The sequence below is a fragment of the Rhinolophus sinicus genome, linkage group LG03, assembly GCF_036562045.2.
Source record: "Rhinolophus sinicus isolate RSC01 linkage group LG03, ASM3656204v1, whole genome shotgun sequence".
NCBI lineage: Eukaryota > Metazoa > Chordata > Mammalia > Chiroptera > Rhinolophidae > Rhinolophus > Rhinolophus sinicus.
This window is the reverse complement of record NC_133753.1, coordinates 72220075-72244653: the sequence shown is the minus strand read 5'-3', so window position 1 is coordinate 72244653 and position 24579 is coordinate 72220075. Positions and strand designations below refer to the sequence as shown.

The 24579-nt window shown below is 37.7% G+C and overlaps 2 protein-coding genes across 4 annotated transcripts in view; one reads left to right on the top strand and one right to left on the bottom strand.

Annotated features, from left to right (window-relative positions):
* The window catches only part of TOX4 (TOX high mobility group box family member 4), a 17002-nt gene extending 7499 nt beyond the window's left edge, over positions 1–9503 (bottom strand). Inside the window, exons 1-2 of one of the 2 annotated variants that reach the window (XM_019713562.2) lie at positions 9366–9503; positions 9088–9156 (exon numbers count right to left, since the gene is read on the bottom strand). In XM_019713562.2, the coding sequence (XP_019569121.1) occupies positions 9088–9156; positions 9366–9371 (75 nt within the window). In that variant the 5' untranslated portion in view covers positions 9372–9503. Of the gene's footprint in view, positions 1–8779; positions 8936–9087; positions 9157–9365 lie in introns of those variants that run through there. The other variant, XM_074328022.1, reaches the window with a different exon arrangement.
* On the top strand, positions 9388–24579 carry RAB2B (RAB2B, member RAS oncogene family). Of its 2 annotated transcripts, none has more exons than XM_019713564.2 (8): positions 9388–9822; positions 10046–10117; positions 12520–12587; positions 17945–18027; positions 18241–18333; positions 21489–21600; positions 22190–22258; positions 22937–24579. In XM_019713564.2, exons 1-8 carry the CDS (start codon positions 9777–9779, stop codon positions 23042–23044), a joined length of 651 nt encoding a protein of 216 aa, XP_019569123.1. In that variant the 5' UTR covers positions 9388–9776; the 3' UTR covers positions 23045–24579. The 2 variants fall into 2 exon arrangements, with proteins under 2 accessions (XP_019569123.1, XP_074184125.1); XM_074328024.1 differs by having other exon boundaries at positions 9390–9724.

Sequence of the window (24579 nt, the reverse complement as noted above, 5' to 3'; positions counted from 1 at the left end):
ACGATTCTTTCAGCACCATTAGTAAGGACCCAGATTTTATAACCTGTTTAGCTATGATACTTAAAATCTCTCTAAAGATTCTGATAGCAGTTATTTCATGACTACTACATCTGAGCTGTTAAACCACAGCAATTCATTGTCAACCAGACAATACTTTGTTGTTTTAAGTTCCTTTGAAGCAGATCCTAAAAGGTAATGTCATCAGAACCTTATCCCCCTCTAAAATGTACGCACTTATTTCCTACCTCTTTTCCATTTTAGAAATTACGATGTTAACAACAAATAAGATTCCCATTTGTACAGGATTTTCGGAAAACCCAACAATGCCAAGATAAGGATAATAGGGAAGAGAAAAACCTTCATAATAGGTACAGCCAAAAGTCAAACTGGTTTTCTAACAGTTCCTGAGCACATTTCTAGTCTTGCTCTGACCCAGCCTTTCTGCAAGTGAGGAAGAAAAAGATTACTCCAGCTGGCTAAAGACTCAACCACTTCCTCTCAATCCAACTACAATAATAATATATTCATTCTTTTTCTGAATGGGGCCACCATTCACGGAGCTAACAGACCAATGTCTGACATAAAGATAAAATGCTATGGTTCCTTTTTGACACTAAAAAACTACAATGGCAACTGAAGCAACAGAGTATTATAAATAATAGCAAGAGACATTGTTGTCAGAGATGTGGGTTCAAGTCCCAGTTCTGCCATTTACAATATGACCTTGAATGAGCTTTCCTCATCTATAAAATGGGAATTGTAAAGGTAATCTTGTATTTTTCTTATGAGGATTAATGGGATTTAGTACACAATGCTTATTACATTGCCTGATATATATAAGTTTAATAACAGTTATTAACCATTGTTATTAATGATAATATTAATATCCTAATTATTATTAACTTTCCACCTGTCCCAACCAATTATAGGTACTTGAAATTTTAGAAACTTTCAATTCTATCAATCTGTCACATGGCATAGTAAATATCAAGTGATTCGATCAAATTCAATAGGCACCCACATTCTTTTTTCATGATTAAATAATATGTCCTAAGAGTTCCTTGAGGTCTTTCTAGACCCAGGAAGGGTCTCACTAATATCATTTTTATTTCAATGAAGATATTGCTAAAAAGAATATTTCCAGTTAATAGAAAGTAAGGGGGGGATAAAGTACATCTGTGAAATGCCCAATCTCTGAATCACATTTGCAAACAGAAATGTTTCCTAGAATACAAAAGGATATATATATATATATATATATATATATATATATATATATATATATATATAGCTTCATTTCTACATTTTTCTCCTCTAGAGAAGGATCCTTCTGTTTTACTTAGCATGGTAAAAATTTGGTAGTTGTCTGGGCTCTAACATGACAGTAGCATAAGGAACATAGGAGCAGGCAGTTCTTGATGGGAAAAACTAAAACTCTCCCAATGAGCTGAACTTTTCTCAGCACACAATTCATCATTTTTACTATTGTGTGGAAGTTCTGAACTTCAGATCCATGACTCTGAAATTTCAATTTAGTTTCAGGTGAGCATTTTTCAGGAAGGGGGTACAACAATTTTTTTTAACCAAATTCTCATGCAAACAAACAAAAATGCTACAGGGACAGAAAAAAGGATCAGGGAAAACATTTATTGTAACAGATTCATAGTTATGTAATAGTGGTTTTCAATTCTTTTAAAAGATACAGGTTGATTGGGCAAAGCAAAAGGTGCCTATCCTTTTCTGTGTATCACAACAAATAAAAAAGCAACTCTGCTGAGATGTGAAAATGATACTATTTGTTAATTAGATCTGAAAAAGAATAAAAATTCATATCCAAAACAAAAGACCAGTGTTCTACAAAGGACTACCCCTCACAAACCATCTGCAGTGCTCTCATTGACTAAACTGAAAAGACGAGACATGCAGAGATTCCATTGTATGGAATCAACAAGGCATTCTTTCTGTGCACCACCCCCTGGAAACAGCTTTGTTATTCAGTATCCATGGCTTTAATGGTATTTTTGGGGGCAGATATTAGTTTATTTGTTTGTTTCTTCCTTAAAGAAGAGTAAAATAATGACAATGATTAATTTGTTGCGGCATTCGGATATGTTTTCCTGTGGCTTGCACTATCAATAACAAAGATGTTTTGTATGTCATACTATGTAACATTTTGTAATAAATTTTTTATATCATCAATGTCGTTAGGTTCTAATTTATCTATACTTAAATCTAATTGATACCACTTAATATGCTTTGAGTATTTTTTGCTAAAATTCAATATAATGATAAATTTATCACCATGTAACAAAGGTTTAAAATAAAATAAAAATGTCATTTATGTACAAAGCAGCTCAAAATGTTATTAAATGCATAAAATAGTCAAAATATCAACTTTCTATTTTTTGTGGATTTTTGACATATTTTGGAAAAAAAACAAAATCAACGCAGTGAAAGAGTTAATACAGAAGGGCAAAGCACATGCTAGAATAAACAGAGACTGATTCTAAATCTCGTTTAATATCACAAATGATCTGTAGGATTATCGGAAGTTATTTTATTTTAGCACATCTACTACTAGATCATACCCTAGACTGTCAAATATAAAACAAAACTGTAGCAAATATTAAAGTAAAAAGATGATGTGGACACAGAAGAACATAGGAACATGATGCAGCTACCGTCTCACTCAGCTTTCTTTTCCTTCTCTGCTAAATTCCTGGGCCTTTTCAGGGGAGGAAGCAATTCGGGAATTACAGTTTATAAACAAAGGTGCTTACATATTGAGAGAACCAAAAAATAAAAAATTCGGGCCGGCCCGGTGGCTCAGGCAGTTAGAGTTCCGTGCTCCTAACTCCGAAGGCTGCCGGTTCGATTCCCACATGGGCCAGTGGGCTCTCAACCACAAGGTTGTCAGTTCAACTCCTGGAGTCCCGCAAGGGATGGTGGGCTGCGCCCCCTGCAACTAACATTGAACACGGCACCTCGAACTGAGCTGCCGCTGAGCTCCCGGATGGCTCAGTTGGTTGGAGCGCATCGTCTGAACCACAAGGTTGCCGGTTCAATTCCCGCAAAGGATGGTGGGCTGTGCCCTCTGCAACTAGAAACGGCAACTGGACCTGGAGCTGAGCTGCGGCCTCCACAACTAAGACTGAAAGGACAACAACTTGAAGCTGAACGGCACCCTCTACAACTAAGATTGAAAGGAGAACAATTTGACTTGGAAAAAAGGGCCTGGAAGTACACACTGTTCCCCAATAAAGTCCTGCTCCCCTTCCCCAATAAAATCTAAAATAAATAAATAAAATGAAAAAAATTAAAAAATTATATTTCCCTCCTATTTCACACTGCCCCATATCAAAACACACATTCCAGTACTTCTTTAAATAGTTTCTTGTGTAGATTATTCATTTTAAAATTTGTTCTAATCTGACACCTATTTATTTACCAGTACACTGGTATTGTGGGTTATTAAAATAATTGCTCTTGGGGCAGCCAGATGGCTCAGTTGGTTAGAGCACGAGCTCTGAACAACAGTGTTGCTGGTTCGATTCCCACATGGGCCAGTGAGCTGCGCCCTCCACAGTTAGATTGAAGACAATGAGCTGTCGCTGAGCTTCCAGAGGGATGGCCGGATGGCTCAGCTCGTTAGAGCTCGAGCTCTCAACAATAAGGTTACCGGTTCAATTCCCGCATGGGATGGTGGGCTGCGCCCCCTGCAACTAAAGATTGAAAACAGCAACTGGACTTGGAGCTGAGCTGCGCCCTCTACAACTAGATTGACAGACGATGACTTGAAACTGATGGGCCCTGGAGAAACACACTGTTCCCCAATATTCCCCAATAAAATAATAATAATAATTGCTCCTAAAGACTGTTATAATAGTGAAATTTTTAGTAATTCAGCCTGAAATCATTACCTGCTTCTAATGATATAAATACTTTTTCTACTTAGGGATAAGTGTATTTATGACATTATTTCCCCAAAGTGCTCAAAGCACAGTATCATTATATAAAAGTCAAGATGAATGAAACAGAAAGATTAAACTCCCTTCAAATTATACAGCTTTCCTATTTCAAGCAATGCTGTAACAAATGCTAAGCCTGCCTCTCTGGACACCTACACTTTAAAAATTATTATTCCTTATTTTATTGAGGTATAACTTACATATACAAATTTTAAGTGTATAGCTCAATGAATTTTTAACATACGTAAACATCCAATTAATTACAACCCAGATCAAAGGTACAGGATATTTGCATCACTCTAAAAGACTTTTCTCCTACTCCTTTCCAGTCAATACTCCTTCCCTTCTGGAACAGATACCTCTATTTTAATTTCTATCACCATAGTTTAGCATTGTATATTCTTTTTTTTAAGGTCTTTAAAAAAATATTAGTTTCAGGTGTACAAAACAACATACTTGTAGTGATTAGACATTTACACCCCTCACAAAGTGATAATCCCCTAAGTCTACTACCCCTCTGACATCGTACATAGCTGTTACAGTACCATTGACTATATTTCCTATGCTGTACTTTACATATCGTAACTATATATTTTTTAAAATTATAGTTGACATTCAATATTATTTTATATTAGATTCAGGTATACAGCGTAGTAGACATTGATGATTTATGAAGTGATCCCCCTGATAAGTCTAGTACCCATTTGACACTCTAGTTTTTGTAATACTACTGACTATATTCCCCATATTGTATTTCACATCCCATGACTATTTTGTATCTACCAATTTGTACTTCCTATCCCTTCACCTTTCACATACCCCCCACCCCGCTCCTATCTACCAACCATCAGTTTGTTCTATCTCTGAGTCTATTTCTGTTTCAGTTGGTCGTTTATTCTGTTCTTTAGATTCCACTTATGAGATCATATGGTATTTGTTTTTCTTTGTGACTTATTTCACTTAGCATAATACTCTCTAGGTCCATCCATGTTATTGCAAATGGTAAGATTTCATTCTTTTTTATGACAGAGTAAGACTCCATTGTATAAATGTACCACAATTTCTTTATCCACTCAACTATTGATGGACATTTCGGTTGTTTCCTCATCTTGGCTATTGTGAGTAGTGTGCAGTAAACATAGGGGTGCATATATCATTTCAAATTAGTGTTTTGCATTTCCTGGATAAATACCCAGGAGGGAAATGCTGGGTCATAAGGTAGTTCTATTTTTAATTTTTATGAGGAAACTCCATAGTATTTTGCGTAGTGGCTGCACCAATTTTCAATCCCACCAATGGTGCACAAGGGTTCCCTTTTCTCTACATCCTCGCCAACACTTGTTTGTTTAGTGCTGTATATATATATTTTTAATTTTTATTATTTTTTTTTAATTGGGGAACAGTGTGTTTTCCCAGGGCCCATCAGCTCCAAGTCAAGTTGTTGTCCTTCAATCTAGTTGTGGAGGGCGCAGCTCAGCTCCAAGTCCAGTCACTGTTTTCAATCTTAATTGCAGGGGGCGCAGCCCACCATCCCGCTAATGCTCTAACCAACTGAGCCATCTGGTCGCCCCCTGGTGTTGCATATTCCTCATCTTCACTAAAAAATGAACTCACATAGTGTCTACTTTTATGTCTGGCTTCTGTTATTCAACAATATATTTTTGAGATCACACAAGTTGCACTTATTAGTAGTTCATTCTTTTTATGACAGAGTAAGACTCCATTGTATAAATGTACCACAATTTCTTTATCCACTCAACTATTGATGGACATTTCGGTTGTTTCCTCATCTTGGCTATTGTGAGTAGTGTGCAGTAAACATAGGGGTGCATATATCATTTCAAATTAGTGTTTTGCATTTCCTGGATAAATACCCAGGAGGGAAATGCTGGGTCATAAGGTAGTTCTATTTTTAATTTTTATGAGGAAACTCCATAGTATTTTGTGTAGTGGCTGCACCAATTTTCAATCCCACCAATGGTGCACAAGGGTTCCCTTTTCTCTACATCCTCGCCAACACTTGTTTGTTTAGTGCTGTATATATATATTTTTAATTTTTATTATTTTTTTAAATTGGGGAACAGTGTGTTTTCCCATGGCCCATCAGCTCCAAGTCAAGTCGTTGTCCTTCATTCTAGTTGTGGAGGGCGCAGCTCAGCTCCAAGTCCAGTCACTGTTTTCAATCTTAATTGCAGGGGGCGCAGCCCACCATCCCGCTAATGCTCTAACCAACTGAGCCATCTGGTCGCCCCCTGGTGTTGCATATTCCTCATCTTCACTAAAAAATGAACTCACATAGTGTCTACTTTTATGTCTGGCTTCTGTTATTCAACAATATATTTTTGAGATCACACAAGTTGCACTTATTAGTAGTTCATTCTTTTTTATTGCTGTGTAGTATTCCTAGATATCTGGGTTGTTTCCAGTGTTTGGCTACTATGAATAAAGTTGCTGTGAATATACATATTTTTGGTGAATATATACATTCATTATATTTACATATGTGTGTGTGTATACATATGTGTGTGTGTGTATATATATTTGTGTATATACATATGTATATGTATATATATATATATATATATATACATACATACATACACACACATATATATATGTCAAGGAGTGGAATTACTGGGTCACAGGGTAGATATGTTTATCTTTTTCCTTTTTATAAGGAGGGCGCAGCTCACAGTGGCCCATGCAGGGATCAAACCGGTAACCTTGGTGTTATTAGCACCACGCTCTAACCAACTGAGCTAACCAGCTACCCCTAGATATATTTATCTTTAGTAAATACTGCCAGTTTTCAAAAGTGGTTGAAATCAATTTACACTCTCACCAGCAATGATTAAGACTTGTCCAACATCCTTTTCAACTCTTGGGATTGTCAGTATTTTTAATTTTAACCATTCTGGTGGCTGTGCAATGGTATCTCATTATGATTTTATTTCCCTGGTAAGTGATAACACTTTTTCATATGCGTAATGGCAATCTGGATAACCTCTTTTATGAAGTACATGTTTTGTCCTTACTAAGACTTATCAGGGTGATCACTTCATAAGTTATATAAATGTGTAAGCACTATGTTGTACACCTGAAACATGTATTATATGTAGTTCTAACTGAAAAAAGAAAAACTCTAGTGATGACAAAAAAAAGGTAATAAGAAACAGAGATTGTATTTGAACAGAGGTCTTTCCATCACTGTGCACTGCCTCCCATCATGACATTGCAAAGAATTCAGCACTTAGAAAGTATTCAATAAATAAATCCCTAACATTAACAAAAAAAAATTTCTCGTGCCCATTTTTAAATTGGATCCTTTCTTTTATTGTGCAGAACTATTTGATATATTCTGAATATAAGTTAGATACATGTATTAAACTATCTTCTTGCAATCTGTGGAGTGCCTATTTAATTTCTTAATGATATCTTTCGATGAAAAGAAGCTACTAATTTCAAAGAAATCCCATTTTTCAATTTTTTTAAGATCAATACTTTTGTGGACATCTTTTTCTTGCAAAAAAACTCTAAAAATCACTCTTCTTCTAAAAGAAAAATTTTTAAATATTACCTTTACCTCGTTCTATGAGGCTCACAGTAAGACCAGATACAACAAAAACCACAAACCAATTAAAGGTTAAAAAACACACACAAAAAAACGGGAAGAGATGGTGAAGAAATTGTAATGAGGAAACTGTTAACAATGACAGAGTTCTAGGCTAAAGGAAGCCACTAAAATTTAGTTATGAGCTTGGCAAAATAGCTTTGTTTTTTAAAATTGCTCAAAGTCATAAAAGCAAAAACAAAGGATATATTCAAACCTGGAAAATTTCTTGATGAGGCCAATGTGGAATTTACAAACACTCTAAATAAAGAATTTAAATTCTGGAGACCTGATTTAGAAGAAATTGGCAATGATGGACTTTTCATGTGAATATGGCCAATGTGAGATTTACAATACTCCTAATAATGAAATTAAACCATGGAGATATCACTCAGAAGACACTGGCAATGAGACTATAGAGCATCAGACAGATTTTAGTTTTATATTGTTTCTAAATTTGCTGCTCATTTGATTCACACTTTCCTCTGCTTAAATAATAATAGCAATAAAGAAGTTAAAAACTAGCAATTGCCCCATGTCGATTTAATTCTCATCCATGAAAACGTTAGGATTTATTACAGGATAAGCCCATTCAACAGCAATTGAGAATTCTTGGTACCAAAAAAAAAAATGAAAAAAAAATACTGATGCAAAGGGTTCACACCACTTTTGGGAAAAAAAATTAAAGTCCTCAAAAGACAGTAGAAAGCTCAAGATTTCAGAATTTCTCAAAGAACAGGAAATTTATTCTTGTCTATTCCATCTTTGCCTTGCCTAAGTAAATGACACATATCTATATTGTGACAATTATTTCAACCAAAGCTTTTCCACAAATATTGAAGGACCTCACCATAATCATCACTTCTACTTCACAACATCGTAAGAAACTATTATTACAGCTATTTGACAGCTGGGGAAACTGACATACAAAGGTGACCTAACCTCCCCACAATGAGTCACTGGCAAACAGAAACACATGTTCTACTTCCTTCATGTTTTCTGCCAACTACGTATTTCCTTTCATCCTTCACTAGCAAAACAAGCTAACACCATGTACGTTAACATAACTATTAACCTTTTTTTATCACTGAGTAGGAAATTAATATGAAACAAAGACCCCTAACAAAGTTTGGTTCAAGAATGAACAATGCTCAGTTAACCCCTGCTGGGTAAACTCCTTCTCTCATCCCAATTTCTTTACCTAAAATATTCTCCTCCTTCTTCAATCCCCCAAGATTGTCGTAGTTATTTCTCCCCAACGTAGAGACAGACAATTCCACTGTCTTCAAATCCAGAATCACTGTGAAATACGCTAGCGCGTTCCCACGTCCTGCTTTTCTGATGACAGCAGCTTCCTGGGTCTACCCCTTAGTCCTCATAGGCTCTAGAAGCAGCTGCCACTTTTCTCTAAACACCAATCGCGGCCCCTGGTTCCCATCCCCCGGTCCCTGGTGCCCTCTCCTCCCCACCGCCCTCCCCCCGCCCCCAGCATCGGCACCTCGTGCTCACCTCGGCCCCTGACAGGAAGGGGTGCGAGGGCCCTGTGATCGTCAGGTAATTGTCATTTCCTCCGGGAAACTGGAAACCAAAAGAAAGCCGCGGGGATAAGTTAGGGGGAGCAGGGAGTTAGCTTGTAGCGACGGATTCTGACCCCGACATTCTGACAACACTCCCCAAATCCCGCTCTCTCCCGTCCTGTCAGCCGCGTCTCCGCCCAGCTTCCCGCCTCTGCTTCAACCCGGTCGGTCGCACTCTCTTGTCAGCCTTCTCAGCGCTCAGGTTCCTACCTCCATTTTCACACAACGGCTATCACCGTCTCAGTCCCCTCATCGCTCCCACCGCCCCCACAAGACTCGGAACTGCCGTCACTTCCGCAAGGCTATGCGTCGCTCTTCGCTGATTGGAAGGGGCGCGGTAGGGCTGTTACGAGTCAGACCCGGGGAGGCCGAGAGGACGGAGAGGCTAGCTATCGCCCCCTGGAGCTTGGTGGGATAATGGCACAAGAGTGTTACAGGCGTCCCTGGAATGGGTGTCTGGGTATTACCGTTGCTCCGACCAAAAGAGGATTTCTGGGGAGAGCAATAGAGATGTGATCTGGGCTAGAGGGGCTGGATATCGGCGGATTGAGTGGCTAGACAGGCCGGAGGTAAGTGGCTGTTAGAAGTCGGGCGGACCCGGAATCCAGAGGAAACGGGAACATGACTTATGCTTATCTCTTCAAGTACATAATCATCGGGGACACAGGTACACAGCGGGCGACTGCCCTCATAGCTGGGGCGGGGATTGGAAGTTCCCAAATCGGGTCGTGGGGGCGGGGCTCAGTGGGCTGGGCGATTAGGTGAAGAGGGGGCGGGGGCAGGGCGGCCGGGGGCGGGGCTCGGGGCTCCCCTTCCCCAGTCCCAGACACCCCGACTCCGGCCGGCTCCGGGGCGGCGTGACTCCTTGAGCGTGCGTCCTCCTCTTTAAGGTGTGGGGAAGTCATGTCTCCTCCTGCAGTTTACAGACAAGCGGTTCCAGCCTGTTCACGACCTCACAATAGGTAAGTGCATCTACCTGTGCCTGAACAGATAATGAAACATGACTAGCTAAAGTGAAAAGTTAGCAGCCTTCAAGGTTAAAGTAAAAAGTTAGCTCCCCCTACTTTTAAAATAGTACGAAGTTGTGTTAAATGAAGAGTGACCAATCAAATGCTGTAAATGGGGAGTAGTGTAATGGGGAGCAAATAATTGAAAAGTAACTTTAGAGATAAGCATGAGGTATGAATAAGTTGTTTTTTTTCCAAATGCAATTTGAATATTTGGAAAATCCCACGAAAGCTAACTAATTCAAAAACTCACCTTGCTTTGCGGTAAATTAGTGGTAGCCTCGTGTGTGTGTGTGTGTGTGTGTGTGTGTGTGTGTGTGTGTGTTAAGTAATTACCAATATACAGATTTGTGTGTGTGTTGGAGAGGAAGAAGAAAATTCAAGAGTCATCCTAGACTTAAAAGGTAGCTGAAACTAATAACTTTTTAAAAAAAGCTTGATAGAGTTCCAGGAGATTCTGGAAAGTATAAACATTTCCCACATATTTGTGATAAGGCATGGCCTGATGGGGCTTTATCAACCCCTTCCCCATAATATCCATAACCTCAGCCAAAATAAAGAATGCGTACAAAACTAGCCTTCTTGCCATTGAAATAACAGTTTCTGAATAAAATCCCTAGCTCCCATTCTTACCATATTGCCATCTACAGTCCCACCTTATTGAAATCTGAAGCTACTACTGCTCCCACAGGACTTATTCAGAGTCAAATAACTAATGGTGTTAGAAAATAATTTAGAGGGTAGCATCAACAGGAAAATATTTTTTTGGAAATGAATGTTAATGGACACCCACACTGTGATAAACTAATGATACAGTGTGTAAAAAGGCAAACATTGCGCCTGCCCTTAAGAAGCTTACAGTCTTCCGGTGTAGCAGGTGGGACTGGGGGTAGATACAGTATACTGACAAGTAAATTTTTATTGCAAAAAAGGAGGAGAGGATACCACCTTTATAAGGAAAGACTGAAAACCGAAGAACGAGCAGGACTTAGCCAGGCAAAGGGGATATAGAGATGAGGGAAAAGTGATCAGGGCAGGAAACAATAACATATGCAGAAGCTTATGAATGACAGAGATCAGGTTACCTTTGGAAAACAAAGTAATTTAACACGTTTGGAGCATGAAATTTGAAGTGGAAAATGACAAAAATTAAAGCTAGAAAATAAAATAGAGACCCAAGTTTTGAGACACCTGAAGGCAATAGGAGTAAATTATAAGTTTTAAAGCTGAGGAATGATGTGATCAGATTTTCCCCAGAGTCCAATATATGCTGTTTCTTTCTGAAGTCAATCCTTTGTACCAAAATAAACAAGGCAGTTGGATAGAAAATATGTGCAAAATGAAGGGTCTCTGAGTGCATAACTAGAGAAAGTTGCATAAAAGGAGACAGTTTTATTTTTCAATTCTTCCCCATTGAAATTCCATTCCTATTGTCCAGAAGGAAAAAAAATAGTAACTTTTTGCATTAGCTATCACTATTCTTGATGACGCAGTCTAGAGTAGTAAGAAACATTTTTTTTTTTTTTTGTATCTTATTGACTTCAGCACCTTAGAGTTGAGGGTGATATTTTGATATATTGTATGTGGGACCACTGAATGAAGCTAGATTAGTCCTCTTTCTTACTTAGAAATCAGAATTCCTCAAGTAAAGTACTGTATAAAAAATAGGAAATAGGACAAATTGTCTGACATATGATCAAGTGTTTTTAATGCAAGTGACCTTTGATTTTTAATCTTTGTCCTGATCTTACCTTGAAAGAAGATGAATGCCAGTTAAACCAAAGTCTTTATTGAGACTGTCAGTTTCCATACTCCTGTGAGGAAGGCTATTTTCTGATGAACTCTGGGAATTATTGGAAATCTGAAATATATCATTTTTGAGAACTTATTTCTTAAATAGGCTCTTTTCTCAAAAAATCTAGAATTGCAAAAAAATATTGTTCCATATAGAGGAGTAGAGAGTGACTTTGAGAAAAATGCTAGGAAATATTTTTTAAAATTTTAGAAATTTTTTAAAAAGTTACAAAATTAAACATTACCTAATCAAATTAAGCGTTAATTAACGTTGTTAAAAATTTACTCACCTTTTCTATTTGACTTCTTAATTCATTTTATCCCCACATCTGCTTTTTGGTTACATTCTTGAAATTATCACCTAGAACACAGTTTTTAATTCTAGAAAAGAAATGAAACTTCAAGGAACAAAAAACTAATTGGCTCAAATAGTAGTAATAGGCTTAGTGGCACTGAATGCAGACAGAGGACAAGTCACTAGCACATTGAAAAATAGCATGAACTTCTCATTCAACATGGCTGTTCACGACAATCACATTTTTTCTCTTGGTCTTCACTGACAGGTGTGGAGTTTGGGGCCCGTATGGTCAACATTGATGGAAAACAAATCAAACTGCAAATCTGGGATACGGTGAGAGAGGACAAAATAATTTACTCCCTGACCAAGATCCAAATACAACACTAAAGTCTGATGGAAGGGCTATGAGGATGGAGCTAATGGTGGAGATCAGAGTAGGGGAAGAGTGAAGTGGAAGATATAGGGAAGCTTTCATTTTCCTCTGTTACAGTTACAGATATGAATGTCGTATTTTTAAATTTTTATTTTAAATTACCTAAGTAATATATGAGTTTGTTCTAGTAAAAAATAAAAACAAACAATATAAATGTATAGAGTAAAAAGTTAAATTCCCCTTTGCACACATAAACCTCTCTCCCTCCTAATCTTGGTTTCTGCGTTACCAGAGTAAACCACTATCACTGATTCAGGCTTTTTCTCTGTATTTAGATACATAAATAGAAACAAATATATGGTAGTGGTTTTGCTTTTGTTAGTTTTTAGAATTGTGGCAAAGTAGACTTAGCTTTGTGACTAAGGTATTTTTTTTTTTTTAGCTATCTTTATGTTTTGTAGACTTTCTCATGTCAGTACATACAAATCTACCTTATTTCTTTTTTCAATTTTTTAAAATTTTAAAGTCACTTTATTTTATTTCTTTTTAAATTAGTTTTAGGTGTGCAAAACAATGTAATAGTTAAATATTTACACCCTTCACAAAGTGATAACCTCCCCCAGTCTAATATCCCTCTGACATTGTTTATTGCTGTTACAATTCCATTGACTGTATTCCCTATGCTGTACTCAGCATCCTGTGACTACACACACACACACACACACACACACACACACACACACGTTTATTTATTTATTTATAGTTGACATTCAATATTATTCAGCTTCAGCCTCAGGTGTACAGTGCAGTGGTCAGGCGTCTACCCAGTCCATGAAATGGTCTCCCTAATAAGAGAAGTACCCATCTGACACCATACAAAATTTTACAACATTATTGATTGTATTCCCCAAACTGTCTTTCATATCCCCATGGCAATATTGTGTCTACTAATTTGTACTTCCTAATCCCTTTACCTTCTCTCCTATCCCCACCCTCTCCCATCTAGCAACCATCAATTTGTTTGTTTTTCCCTTATTTCTCTGAGTCCATTTCCATTTTGTTTATTCATTTATTCTGTTCTTTAGATTCCACATGTAAGTGAAATCGTATGTTATTTGTCTTTCTCCGTCTGACTTGTTTCACATAATATTCTCTAGGTCCATCCATGTCATAGCAATTGGTAAGATTTCATTGTTGTTTATGGCCATTGTGTAAATGTACCACAGTTTCTTTATCCAGTCATCTACTGATGGGCATTTCGGTTGTTTCCATGTCTTGGCTATTGTGACTAATACTGCATTAAACATAGGGGTGCATGTATTTTTTCGAATTAGTGTTTTGGATTTCTCTGGATAGATACCCAACAGTGGAATTGCTGGGTCATAAGGTAATTCCATTCTACCTCATTTTTAAAAATCACTGCATAGGATCATAGAATGCTTGTTCCATAATTTATTTAACCATCCTCCCATTGATGGAAATTTCAGTTTCCAATTTTTCACCACTGCAACGTCTCATTGATCATTCTTGTTTATTACATCTTTATGCAAATATTTGAGGATTTCTGTGGACTGTCTGCCCAGAAATGGAAATTCTGGGTCAAGGCTATGCATATTTTAAAATTTGACAAATGTAGTACTGCCAAAATTTAGTTTGACTTAATGTAATTTTGCTTTATCCACATAAATTGTTTTCATGTGCATTATCTCAATTTGGTTTGTACTTTTGTTTTCTTTAAGAAAAATAATGTTCAGTCTCTATTTCAAGTTTAAGGGAGGTAGCACATATTCCTACTATTCAGCTAAAATCTCTTCCTGTTTTTGATTAATTCATATTTGATTCTGTTTCTTCTCAGAACTGAGAGCTGAAGCCCTTATATCTACAAGCAGTTCACAAGTGATTTTTTTCTTTTTTTCCTCCCTTTCCCCTCTACCTACCCGACGTTCCCCAACACATGCAAGTGTCTGTCTTAAAAGTAGTGACTTGGTGCTCTAGACCTTTTTTGCACAGAGTCCTTTTCTGTTAGCCTCATTGTCACTTTTGGATGCACTGATTAATCAGCTGCTTTTAACTGGCATGATATTGTCCTGTGCATTTGTTGGTTGTATTTGCAAGCATTTGAATAATCTTTTGCCCTTCCGATCAGATTTTTCATTTTAACCATATTGGCTTGCCCTAATTATAGGAAGATGAGTCATTTCACAACCCTGATGGTAATAGCACTAGCCAGATAACTCTAAAACTTCCAAACTTGCTTCTTTTGGCCAGTTTTGTCTCTAGCTTTTTCCTCCCAATAAAGCCTAAATGGTATTACTCTATATCTGTTGCCAAAGTTAAGTTCATGTATTTCTTAAATAGCTGCCACTTATTTCCTTCTCCTTTTATTGTTGGGGTCCAAGGTCTTTTTGTCATTATTAATACAAGTAAGTTTTGCAACTCCTTTTTTATTATCCCCTGGTTTTTGTATTTCCCACAAAGATATATTTGGCCCCCTAAGAAGGCCACAGGACAAATTCTGAGGAGGTGACAAAGAGTGAAGCCTGTGGGTGTCAAGACTGGTATTAGCTAGATTCTGCCTTCTTAACTTAAACCTCTGTCATTTCCAAAACTGTATCTTTTGATGCCAGGAGACATAGTAGCTGCCAGTTAGAGGTATGGTCATGGTCATAGAGTGTCTGAGTGTTGGCTTGCTGACTTTTTCCCCTTAAGTGCTAATATGAAGCATGATGGGCCATAAAATAAGAAAGTTGAGAGCCACTGCTCTGTTCACATGATCCTCAAGAACCATATGGCCTGATAGTCACTTGAGATGCAACTGGCCTGGTTCTTTTCTACTTCCTTTTAGTAATTGCTTTGAGATTGGACTAATCTTTGTTGAGTAATAAAAAAAAAATTCAGATTTCAGAATACTGGGTTTTTCTATTTATTTTGAAAATTTTAAGAGATTCCTGCCTATAATGTATCTGTCTCCTTACACTCTCCATGTAAGCCAGACGTTTGTCCCTTATCATGACCCTGATCCCCTGTCCATTGTTTAGCCCCCTTGGCTTCCCACTTCACTGACTCCATTTTGTCACTTCCAAAGCCATCCTACATGCAGATGTTTCAGGATTACCATGAAGGGTATTTTTAAAGAGATCAAGTTACCCAGCTTTTTGTTGTCACTGTTCTAGTTATTGAGAAGGATTTATAGAGCCATGTTACTTCTTTTTCTCTTTCTTCATTCTGTATGTATAGTTGCCCAAATAACCATGCTAAATGAAGAGGCATTGTACCATAGCTAATATAAAATAGTGATTAAATAATCCCAAATTCATTTGTATTTTACTTTGGAATGCATTTTGATTCTTAGGAAATAAGCATATCTGACTCTGTAGGAATTAATACTTCCAACTACATATCTTAAACCTATAATATGATGCTTCCAGTTGAGAAAAAATAGAAAACTGTTAATTCTCTTTATCAAACCTCCATCTTAGTCTTTCCTGCTTCAGATTTTTTTACTGGGGATGGACAAACATACCTCAGACTAATGCAGAGCAGCCCCAATTGAACTGCTCACTCTTTCTAGCATATTGGCTCACAAACTTTGGTTTATGAACTGGACTGAGATGAAGAAGTGAAGTGATTTGATTGTAAAAGACATTTTCTGATGACCCACTGGCAGTATTTTCAGCTGCTAAAATTAAATGCTGCCATGTGATTCAACCATCACGTGGGCTTCCCTTAAGCTTCTCTTTTAGATCCTAGTAGGCCACAGGGAAAGAGGGTCTTTCAACAATAGCGCGAGAGGGAAAAAAGTCAGTAACAGATAAAAGCAAAACAGGAATTAATTTAAGACATAAAACGATTAGTCAATAAATAAAACTTTGAGTTCTTAGAAGGAAAAAGTATGTTTTATATTTTAAAGCATTACTAATATTACCAACAAATTCTTTAGAATTATTTTTGGATTCTCGTGTTCTAACAGGTATGCTACTCAACAAAACATTTTTATGATTCTTGTGGGAAAGGGAACCTTAGAATTAGTGTACTGGAATTCTTTTCTCACCTTCAAATCCGGGTTTAGATTATATGATGTAATGGCTAAGGGAACAAACATTTGTGCTAGGAAGTACTAGGATCCTAAGTTTAAGTTATGTATTCGGCATTTGTAGACTTTATAACTTTTGGCTAGTTACTGAACTTATCGCTTTGAGCCTCATTTTTCCCGTTTGTGTTATTGCTGGTATCATCACTATTATTGTTATTATAGTATAAGAAGGCCGTTAATTTTCCCATGTCCACATTTTAGTTTTCCCATCTTTAAAATATGAACAGTAGTCTTCCTTCCCTACTTTTATGTAGGTATATAAGGATAAGTGATTTCAAGAATGTGAAAACTTTCTTAATAGGGTAGATTCAATGCCCAGGGTATTCATATTATTATTTAAAAAAAATAAGGGAAAAGAAAAACAAAAACCTATAAGGGAAAAACACACACAAACCTATTCCATCAGGAAAGCAAAAGTACCCAGTATGTGGGGGCATTAATAAATCGCTCAGTTATGAGAAAAACTTAGTATCTTGACCCCAACTGGAAATGAGATTAGAATGTGAACAGTTGGATTTTTTCAAGGAAAACTCTGTCCTGGGCCCCGGGCTTCTTTCCCTGTTCCTTATTCCTATTTGCCATGACAAGATCTCAGCAAAGGGACATTTTGGTAGTCCTGCCTTTATTAGTGGAACACTAAAGGTCAATTAGCATATGCCCAATTTAAGTGCTTGGTATCTCACTAATTTTCTACGTTGATCCATTAAAATGAAATTTCCATTGGACAGGATATTGGCATTCTAAGATAATTTTCTTTTTTACAGATAAAGGAACAGAAAAGAAATGTTAATTTCATGTGTTCAACATCATGTTTGGATTGACAGTACAACATACTCTGAGTTTCTAGTCCTGTTTCCAGTTTTTCTTTGCTAGGGGATATTAGGAAATGTATGGCAATGTCTCTGATTGTCACACGGACTGTGGGGTGCTATGGCACTTAGTGCCTGGGAACCAGGGGTGTTAGTCAGCAATTTGATAGGTGGTCTTGGAAGACAGGAAGAAGTGACCTACCCAAAATACCAATTGCATTCCCTTTGAAAAATATTAATTTCCCACCTGGGTTTCTCTGTGGGCAGTCATGTTTTCTTTCCCTGATTCTCTTTTCTTAATAGGAATTATTTAAAAAATTAAGTCCTTTGTGTTAGAGTGGCATATGATCATGTCAGTTCCCTGGAAATAACCTGGTTTTGTTGGGATTTTTTTGTTGCCATGTTGGTGGGAAAGGCTGGGCAAGAATCCTTCCGTTCTATCACCCGTTCCTACTACAGGGGAGCAGCTGGAGCACTGCTGGTGTATGACATTACGAGGTGAGTCAGATCTGATGAGGGGGAGGGAGGCTCTTCCCTATGGGCTCAAAATATTTTTCTTTTCTGTCTACTGATTCTGGTAAGAATGCTGAAGAAGAATGGCCTAATATTTTTCTTTACACATATAGCCTTTCTCCTTTTCCCATGCATTTGGAATTTCTTTGTCATCTTGAAATGGGCCTCAGACCCACTGTCTAAACTTTTCTGCTGTAGGCGTGAAACCTTCAACCACCTGACCTCATGGTTAGAAGATGCTCGGCAACATTCTAGCTCCAACATGGTTATCATGCTGATTGGGAATAAGAGGTAAATTTTTTTTTGAATAAATAATAAGTACGAATAGTCATCTAGCTACTCTATAGACATTGAATCGCTTGGTCCCCAAACTCTTTTAGTATATGGTGCTCTTAATACCTCAGTAAAAAAAAATATTGTGGTGAAATATATATAACATAAAATTTACCCTTTGAATCATTTCTGAGTGTACTGTTCTTTGGCATTAAGTTTGTTCACGTTGTTCTGCAACTATCACCACCATCCATCTCCAGAACTTTTTCATCTTCCCAAACTGAAACTGTGTTCCCATAAAACACTAACTCCATATCGTCCATCCCACTGGCCTTAGCAACTACCATTCTACTTTCTGTCTCTGTGAATCTGACTACTTTAGGCACCTCATATAAGTGAAATCATACAGTATCTGTTCCTTTGTGACTGGCTTATTTCTTTTAGCATAATGTCTTCCAGGTTCATCCATATTGTTGCATGTGTCAGAATTTCCTTCCTTGTTAAGGCTGAATAGTATTCCATTAACTGTGTTTACCACATTTTGTTTATTCAAACAAAATGTGGTAAACACATTGATGGACACTTGGGTTGCTTCCACCTTTTGGCTATTGTGAGTAATGCTGCTGTCAACATGGGTGTACAAATATCTATCCCTGCTTTCAATTCTTTTTGGTATATACCCAGAAGTAGAATTGCTGGATCTTATTGTAATTCTATGTTTAATTTTTGGAGGTACTGCCATACTGTTTTCCATAGTGGCTATACCATTTTACATCCCTACCAGAAATGCACAAGGGTTCTAATTTCTCCATAGCTTCCCCAACACTTTTTATTTTCAGTAATTTTTCTACGGCACTCATAAGCCAAAACAAGTAACAGTTTTGTTATTAAATAAATCTAAACAGTGTAAGTGTTTTTGTCATACCAACTTAATAACTGTTTGAAAAATGGAAAGCATAAATTAAAACAAAAATTTTTTTTAAATTTCTTTCTTAAATAGTCATAATTACTTACTACCGGTAATGACCTGTGTGTATCTGTTGGGCATTGCAAAGCTTGTTAAACCTTGGAATCAAGATTGGACACTTTTACTCTCACTTCCTGTTCCAAATTGATTTTTGCACAATGCTTGCTTTTTATCACACCAGCTGCCAAAAATTCAGCTTCACAAAGATATGAAGCAATAAACGGCATCTATTGTGGTCTGATATTGACACTGAACTATCTTAAGCTTGTAATTCATGTGGTGTTCTGATGTTGAATGTTGCTGTGTTTCCCTCAAAAATTCCACGTGTCCCCTGGCACCCTTGTGAGTTTGTGTAGTGCCTACATTGCACTGTTTGAGAACTATGGCCACAGACTAATTGTACTAATTTATTGGGTCAACCAATTTATGGAAAACCTACTCCGTCCTAGACACTGTGCCAGACTTTGAGTGCGCAAGGTTGAAAAAAAAAACTCTTACCCATCTTCCCATAGAGCTTCCCAGGGAGGATCTAGTGGGGACGTAGATACTAAATATAAAATGATTTGTATCTGATTATAAATTGTGATAAATGCAGTGAAGGAAAAAAAGGCTGCTATGAAAGAGGATTAACAAGATAACCTATTTTTGATTAAGAGTGATATTTAAGCTGGAATCCAAAGGATGGGTAAGAGTTCGGTGGGCAAAGATTTAAAAAAGAAAAACATACCAGAAAGGGGAAACAAACTGCGTGAAAGCCCTAAACTGGGTAGAAGCTGAGCAAGTTAGGGTATTGAAAGAAACCTGGTCTGGTTGGACTGAATCAAGGGGGAATAGTGCGTGATGAGGTTGCAGAGTAGGCAGGGACAGATCTCTTAGCACTAACAGGCCTTAGGAAGGAGTTTGGATTTTATTCTAAACACAGTAGAAAGCGTTTAAGAGTCTTAAGCAGAAAAGTGGCTTGATCAAATTTTCAGAGATCTCTCTGGAGGGGAGGAGGGTTGAAGTGGGATCCCAGTTGCAGTACTCCAGGTGAGAGTACTAGGGTGATGATGCTGGAGAGAGAGAGAAAAGGATGATTTTAAGGTACATTTTGGAAGTACCTCACTGGGGGATGGAGTGGGTATTTGGAGTGAAGGAGGGAAAGGTGTTAATAATGACATGTTGGTTTTCGGCTTGTGCCGTTTACTGAGATGTGGTAGCCTGGGGCAGAAGCAAGTTGGGAGGAAGAGATCAAGTTCAATTTGGATGTAAGTTTGAGGTGTTTTTTACACATCAGAGTGCAAATGAAGATCAGGCTAATGAATCAACAGATTTAGAGCTTAAAGGAGCATCTGGGCTAGAAATACACATTGGTGAGTGTTGACATTTAGATGGATAGTTCTTTCCTAGTCTTCACACAGCTGATGAATAATAAATGTACATTTTATAGATTTGTTGTTCTTTAGTGGACTTACTCCTTGGTGTTTATTTATCTTCATGGTTGAAAAACTGGAAACCTCCCAAATGAAAATTTCCAATTTGAAAAGTGAAAATCAAACACTTCATCCTTATTCTGCAGCCTTTTATCCTCTTTCATAAAGTCTTTACATGCCACCCTATTCCCTTTCTCAGTCCTTCACTGTATCTTCTTTCCCCTATATCACCAAATTTTATCGTTTTCTCTGAATCCTTCATTTCCCTGATAGCAAGCTGCTATTATACATGTTAGTTATGAGACTAGTAAGAGTTAAGGTGACTGTGCTTTCCTTATTCCTGGCTCTCTCTCTTCTTGTGGAGTGATTCCAGTAAAGGAGGAAGACACTCATAACTATGGGACGGGCCATCTATCACTTTTTTCCTTTCTAACAACTGGAATTTCCCTTTCATCTTTTTTCCTTTGCTCTCACTGAATCTCATTCGAAAAAGAAGCATAGAGCAAAGGCCTTGAGTAACTATGGGGCTTGCCTAACACTTTACACTTTTCTCTGTGATAGAGTAAGGTATTATCCCCAGTGATGCGGCAGGTGTCATGGGTCTGAAGAGTATTTTCCAAGAGACCACAGAAATTACTAACCCTGCATAAGAGAATACTATATAGGATCTACATTCTTTGTGTATTAACTGACAGTTGAAACAGTTATGGGATTCTTTTAGAACAAGGGTTTCTTCTTTCACTTGGGTCTTCTTTCACTTTCACTTAGTTTTCTCCCCAATCTATCTCTTGCAGTGACTTAGAATCTCGCAGGGATGTGAAGAGAGAAGAAGGAGAGGCTTTTGCTCGGGAGCATGGACTTATATTCATGGAAACTTCAGCCAAAACAGCCTGCAATGTTGAAGAGGTACTATTTAGAAAAAAATAGGGAAAGCTTTTCAGAGATTACACCATATCTTTGTCCTTTTATTCAGAATTATCTTCTATAAGACACATCCTTTCCTTAAAGGATGTCTTTTGGTCGTAGTGACCATATGTCTCCCTGTAAGGGAATGTCCCATTTCTTTTACCTTGATTTCCAAGGTTTTACTTTTGCTTTGGGTAACATTGTTTGTAAGTGTGGATTAGACTCCACTGTTACTTGTAAATCACTTTAGTTGGAGGGACTAATGGGTTCCTGCTATAGTCATTTGTAAGCTTGGTGTTGACTGTATCTTCAGTAATTAATTGAGAGGAGAGCCTGTTTTATATGCAAAGGGTGCCAACCTAGGAACCCTAGAGACATCTTGGGTCCATACCAAAGCACCATATAATTCCCTTCTCTTTCTGAAACTACTCTCAATGGCTTTTGGGGACTTTGGGGAACCTTTTGTATTTTACTCTGTGTTCTCCTAATGGTTCCTAGTTCACCTTCAAAATCCAAATTGGAATAACATTTGTATTCAATTTCTCTACCTAAATAATGAGCCTAATAATATGATTTATGTCTCCCTTAGGCCTTCATTAACACGGCCAAAGAAATATATAGGAAGATCCAGCAGGGTTTATTTGACGTCCACAATGAGGTGAGAAAGGGCGGGGGTCTTTGTCTGAAACAGGGCCGGAAGCTCCCTAGAATGTGAGCACTCCTTGTCCAACATCATACTATTTGAAGCTCTGCCCAGATCATACATGGTTTTTTTAATGTAGGTACGCAGAAACCTGTCATCATTGTCTGTTTTTCTCTCAAGTCTGAGACCTAGAATGCTTAAAGTGATTTTAGTTGGTGATCCGAAAGGCTTATACAGTATGGGAGGTTTTCTTCTCAACCTCGGTTTTTTACGAATCCAGAGCATGGAGGAGGTGTAATTCTTAATTACTCAGCAGGGCCATTTCTATAAAGCAAATTCTAGGGCAGAACAAAAAAGAATTATATACTACTTCTACTCTTTTTGCCTGCTCCTACTTTTATCTGATCACATCGTGATTCTGCATATAGTTATGAAACTTAAGTATAACGGTCACTTTAAACATGGGCACAAAAGCCACTTCTAGTCGTCTATAATACTCATACACAGCTGGTCATCTCATCTTTACTGTCACAGATTATTGTTCTACAGCAATCTGGCTAGGGCATGTGGTAACTTGCCAAGGTCATATCTGCTTCTAGAAAATATAATGAATGATTTCTCCTTTTATCCCTCTCCTTTCTCCCATTTACTTTAGCACTTGAGGTGGGAACTATTGCTTCTTTTCTTTTATAGGCAAATGGCATCAAGATCGGTCCCCAGCAGTGTATTTCATCATCAGTGGGACCCAGCACCTCCCAGAAGACCTCTGGTGATGTAGAGTCCAACTCTGGCTGCTGCTGAACATCTGGCCTGGACTCTTTTTTTTTTTTTTCCCTTCCTGGAACAGCTTCAGATCAATAGGCTTAAAGAAAGAGGTCTTACTTATAGCTGAGAAAAGCCTCTTTAAAGGTGTGATGTTTTGCCTTTCCATTTAAAGACCTGGGGAGAATTTGGGCCCTTACTGACCTGTCCCTCTTCAGGGACGTGAGCATTCCCTATAGATTAGGGCTCTTCTCATCCTCCTGTTTTAATTTCTAAAAAGTTAGGATCAAAGTTGATTGTCATGATATTTCAAAAATAAATTCTTTTATAACTATATACAATCCGCTTCCCACGAAGAATTAGTAAAAGGGTCTAGGACATTCCACTTGAGTAGTTTAGATCACTGGGATCTGGCTGGCCTTTGGACGATAGATCCTCCATCTAGGAATTTCACTCAGATTTTTTCACTTTCCACGTGGTAAGAGTTCTTACAGAAGGCAATTCCTTCTACTTGAACTGCTCTCTATCATCCTATTGCTAGTTTCTCTGTGTTAGAGTAACTACAAAACTTTTGAGAGCAGTGGAGTTGCTCCTGGACCTGTGCCCACTTTACTATAATTACCTGAAGCAAGCATCTTTCCATGTTCGTTTTGTTTTAGGGGCCAGACCTAACATTGCAGCCTCTCTCACCAAATAGACCCTTAGTTTCATCACACTCACTTCTTAATGAGACCTATCTGGATTTTTTATCCTAATCAAGCTGATCTGCTTACTTACTGGACATGACATATTTATTTGCACTTCTATGCCTTTGCACATGCCCTGCTCTCTGCTAACATTATACTCAAAGTCCAAAAATTTTCCTTCAGAAAGCCTTCTTTGACTGACCTTAGGACTTCTAAACAATTATTGATACAGTACCCCTTAGCTTTCATATGTTATTTTTTCATATGTATATTTATTTGTATTTATGTTACTTTGTAAATATGTTTTGTAGTTGTTTTATGTGTGGAATTTGTCTTCCCATATAGATTGTAAGCTCCTTGAGAGCAGGGACCATGTTATCCCTTTACTTTTGTAAACCACTCCTACCATTCCTTCACAGTGCCTAGTGCTATTTACATGGTCATTGAATTTAACTGACGTACTTAAAGACTTAGAACAGGTCTAGTTTAGACGGCAGAGGAAACAAAAGGTCTTCGAGTCATCCCTTTGCAACCCTGTCTCAATCTCTTCCATCTGCTTACCCTGGATTCTATATTGATCTTCTCCCTCTCCTCTCCCTTCTCTGGCTGTTTGCTTCCATCCCATGCAGCATGCAGTAAGGCTGCCTGCTTCTAAGCAGTCAAGTAAGTGGGTACTTCTCCAGCCATTCTTTTCAAGAGCATATATACTATCCTAGCCAAATTTGCCTTTGCTTCCCTCATCATGCAGCCTTCTGGGTCAATTGCTATATCTTTTTTTTTTTTTGCCTTGACATTCCATTCTCTTCCACTGCACTGAGGTCTCATAAATTTTTTAATTTGGTTATTGTTGATGAATTGTTTCATTATTAAATATATGCATGTATCCAA

Excerpts from the sequence above, each read along its gene's own strand:
- RAB2B (XM_019713564.2), top strand. The coding sequence starts at position 9,777 with ATGACTTATGCTTATCTCTTCAAGTACATAATCATCGGGGACACAG. Across the intron at positions 9,823-10,045 it reads CATAATCATCGGGGACACAG|GTGTGGGGAAGTCATGTCTC; the intron begins GTACACAGCGGG and ends CTCCTCTTTAAG. Across the intron at positions 18,028-18,240 it reads CTGGTGTATGACATTACGAG|GCGTGAAACCTTCAACCACC; the intron begins GTGAGTCAGATC and ends TTTCTGCTGTAG.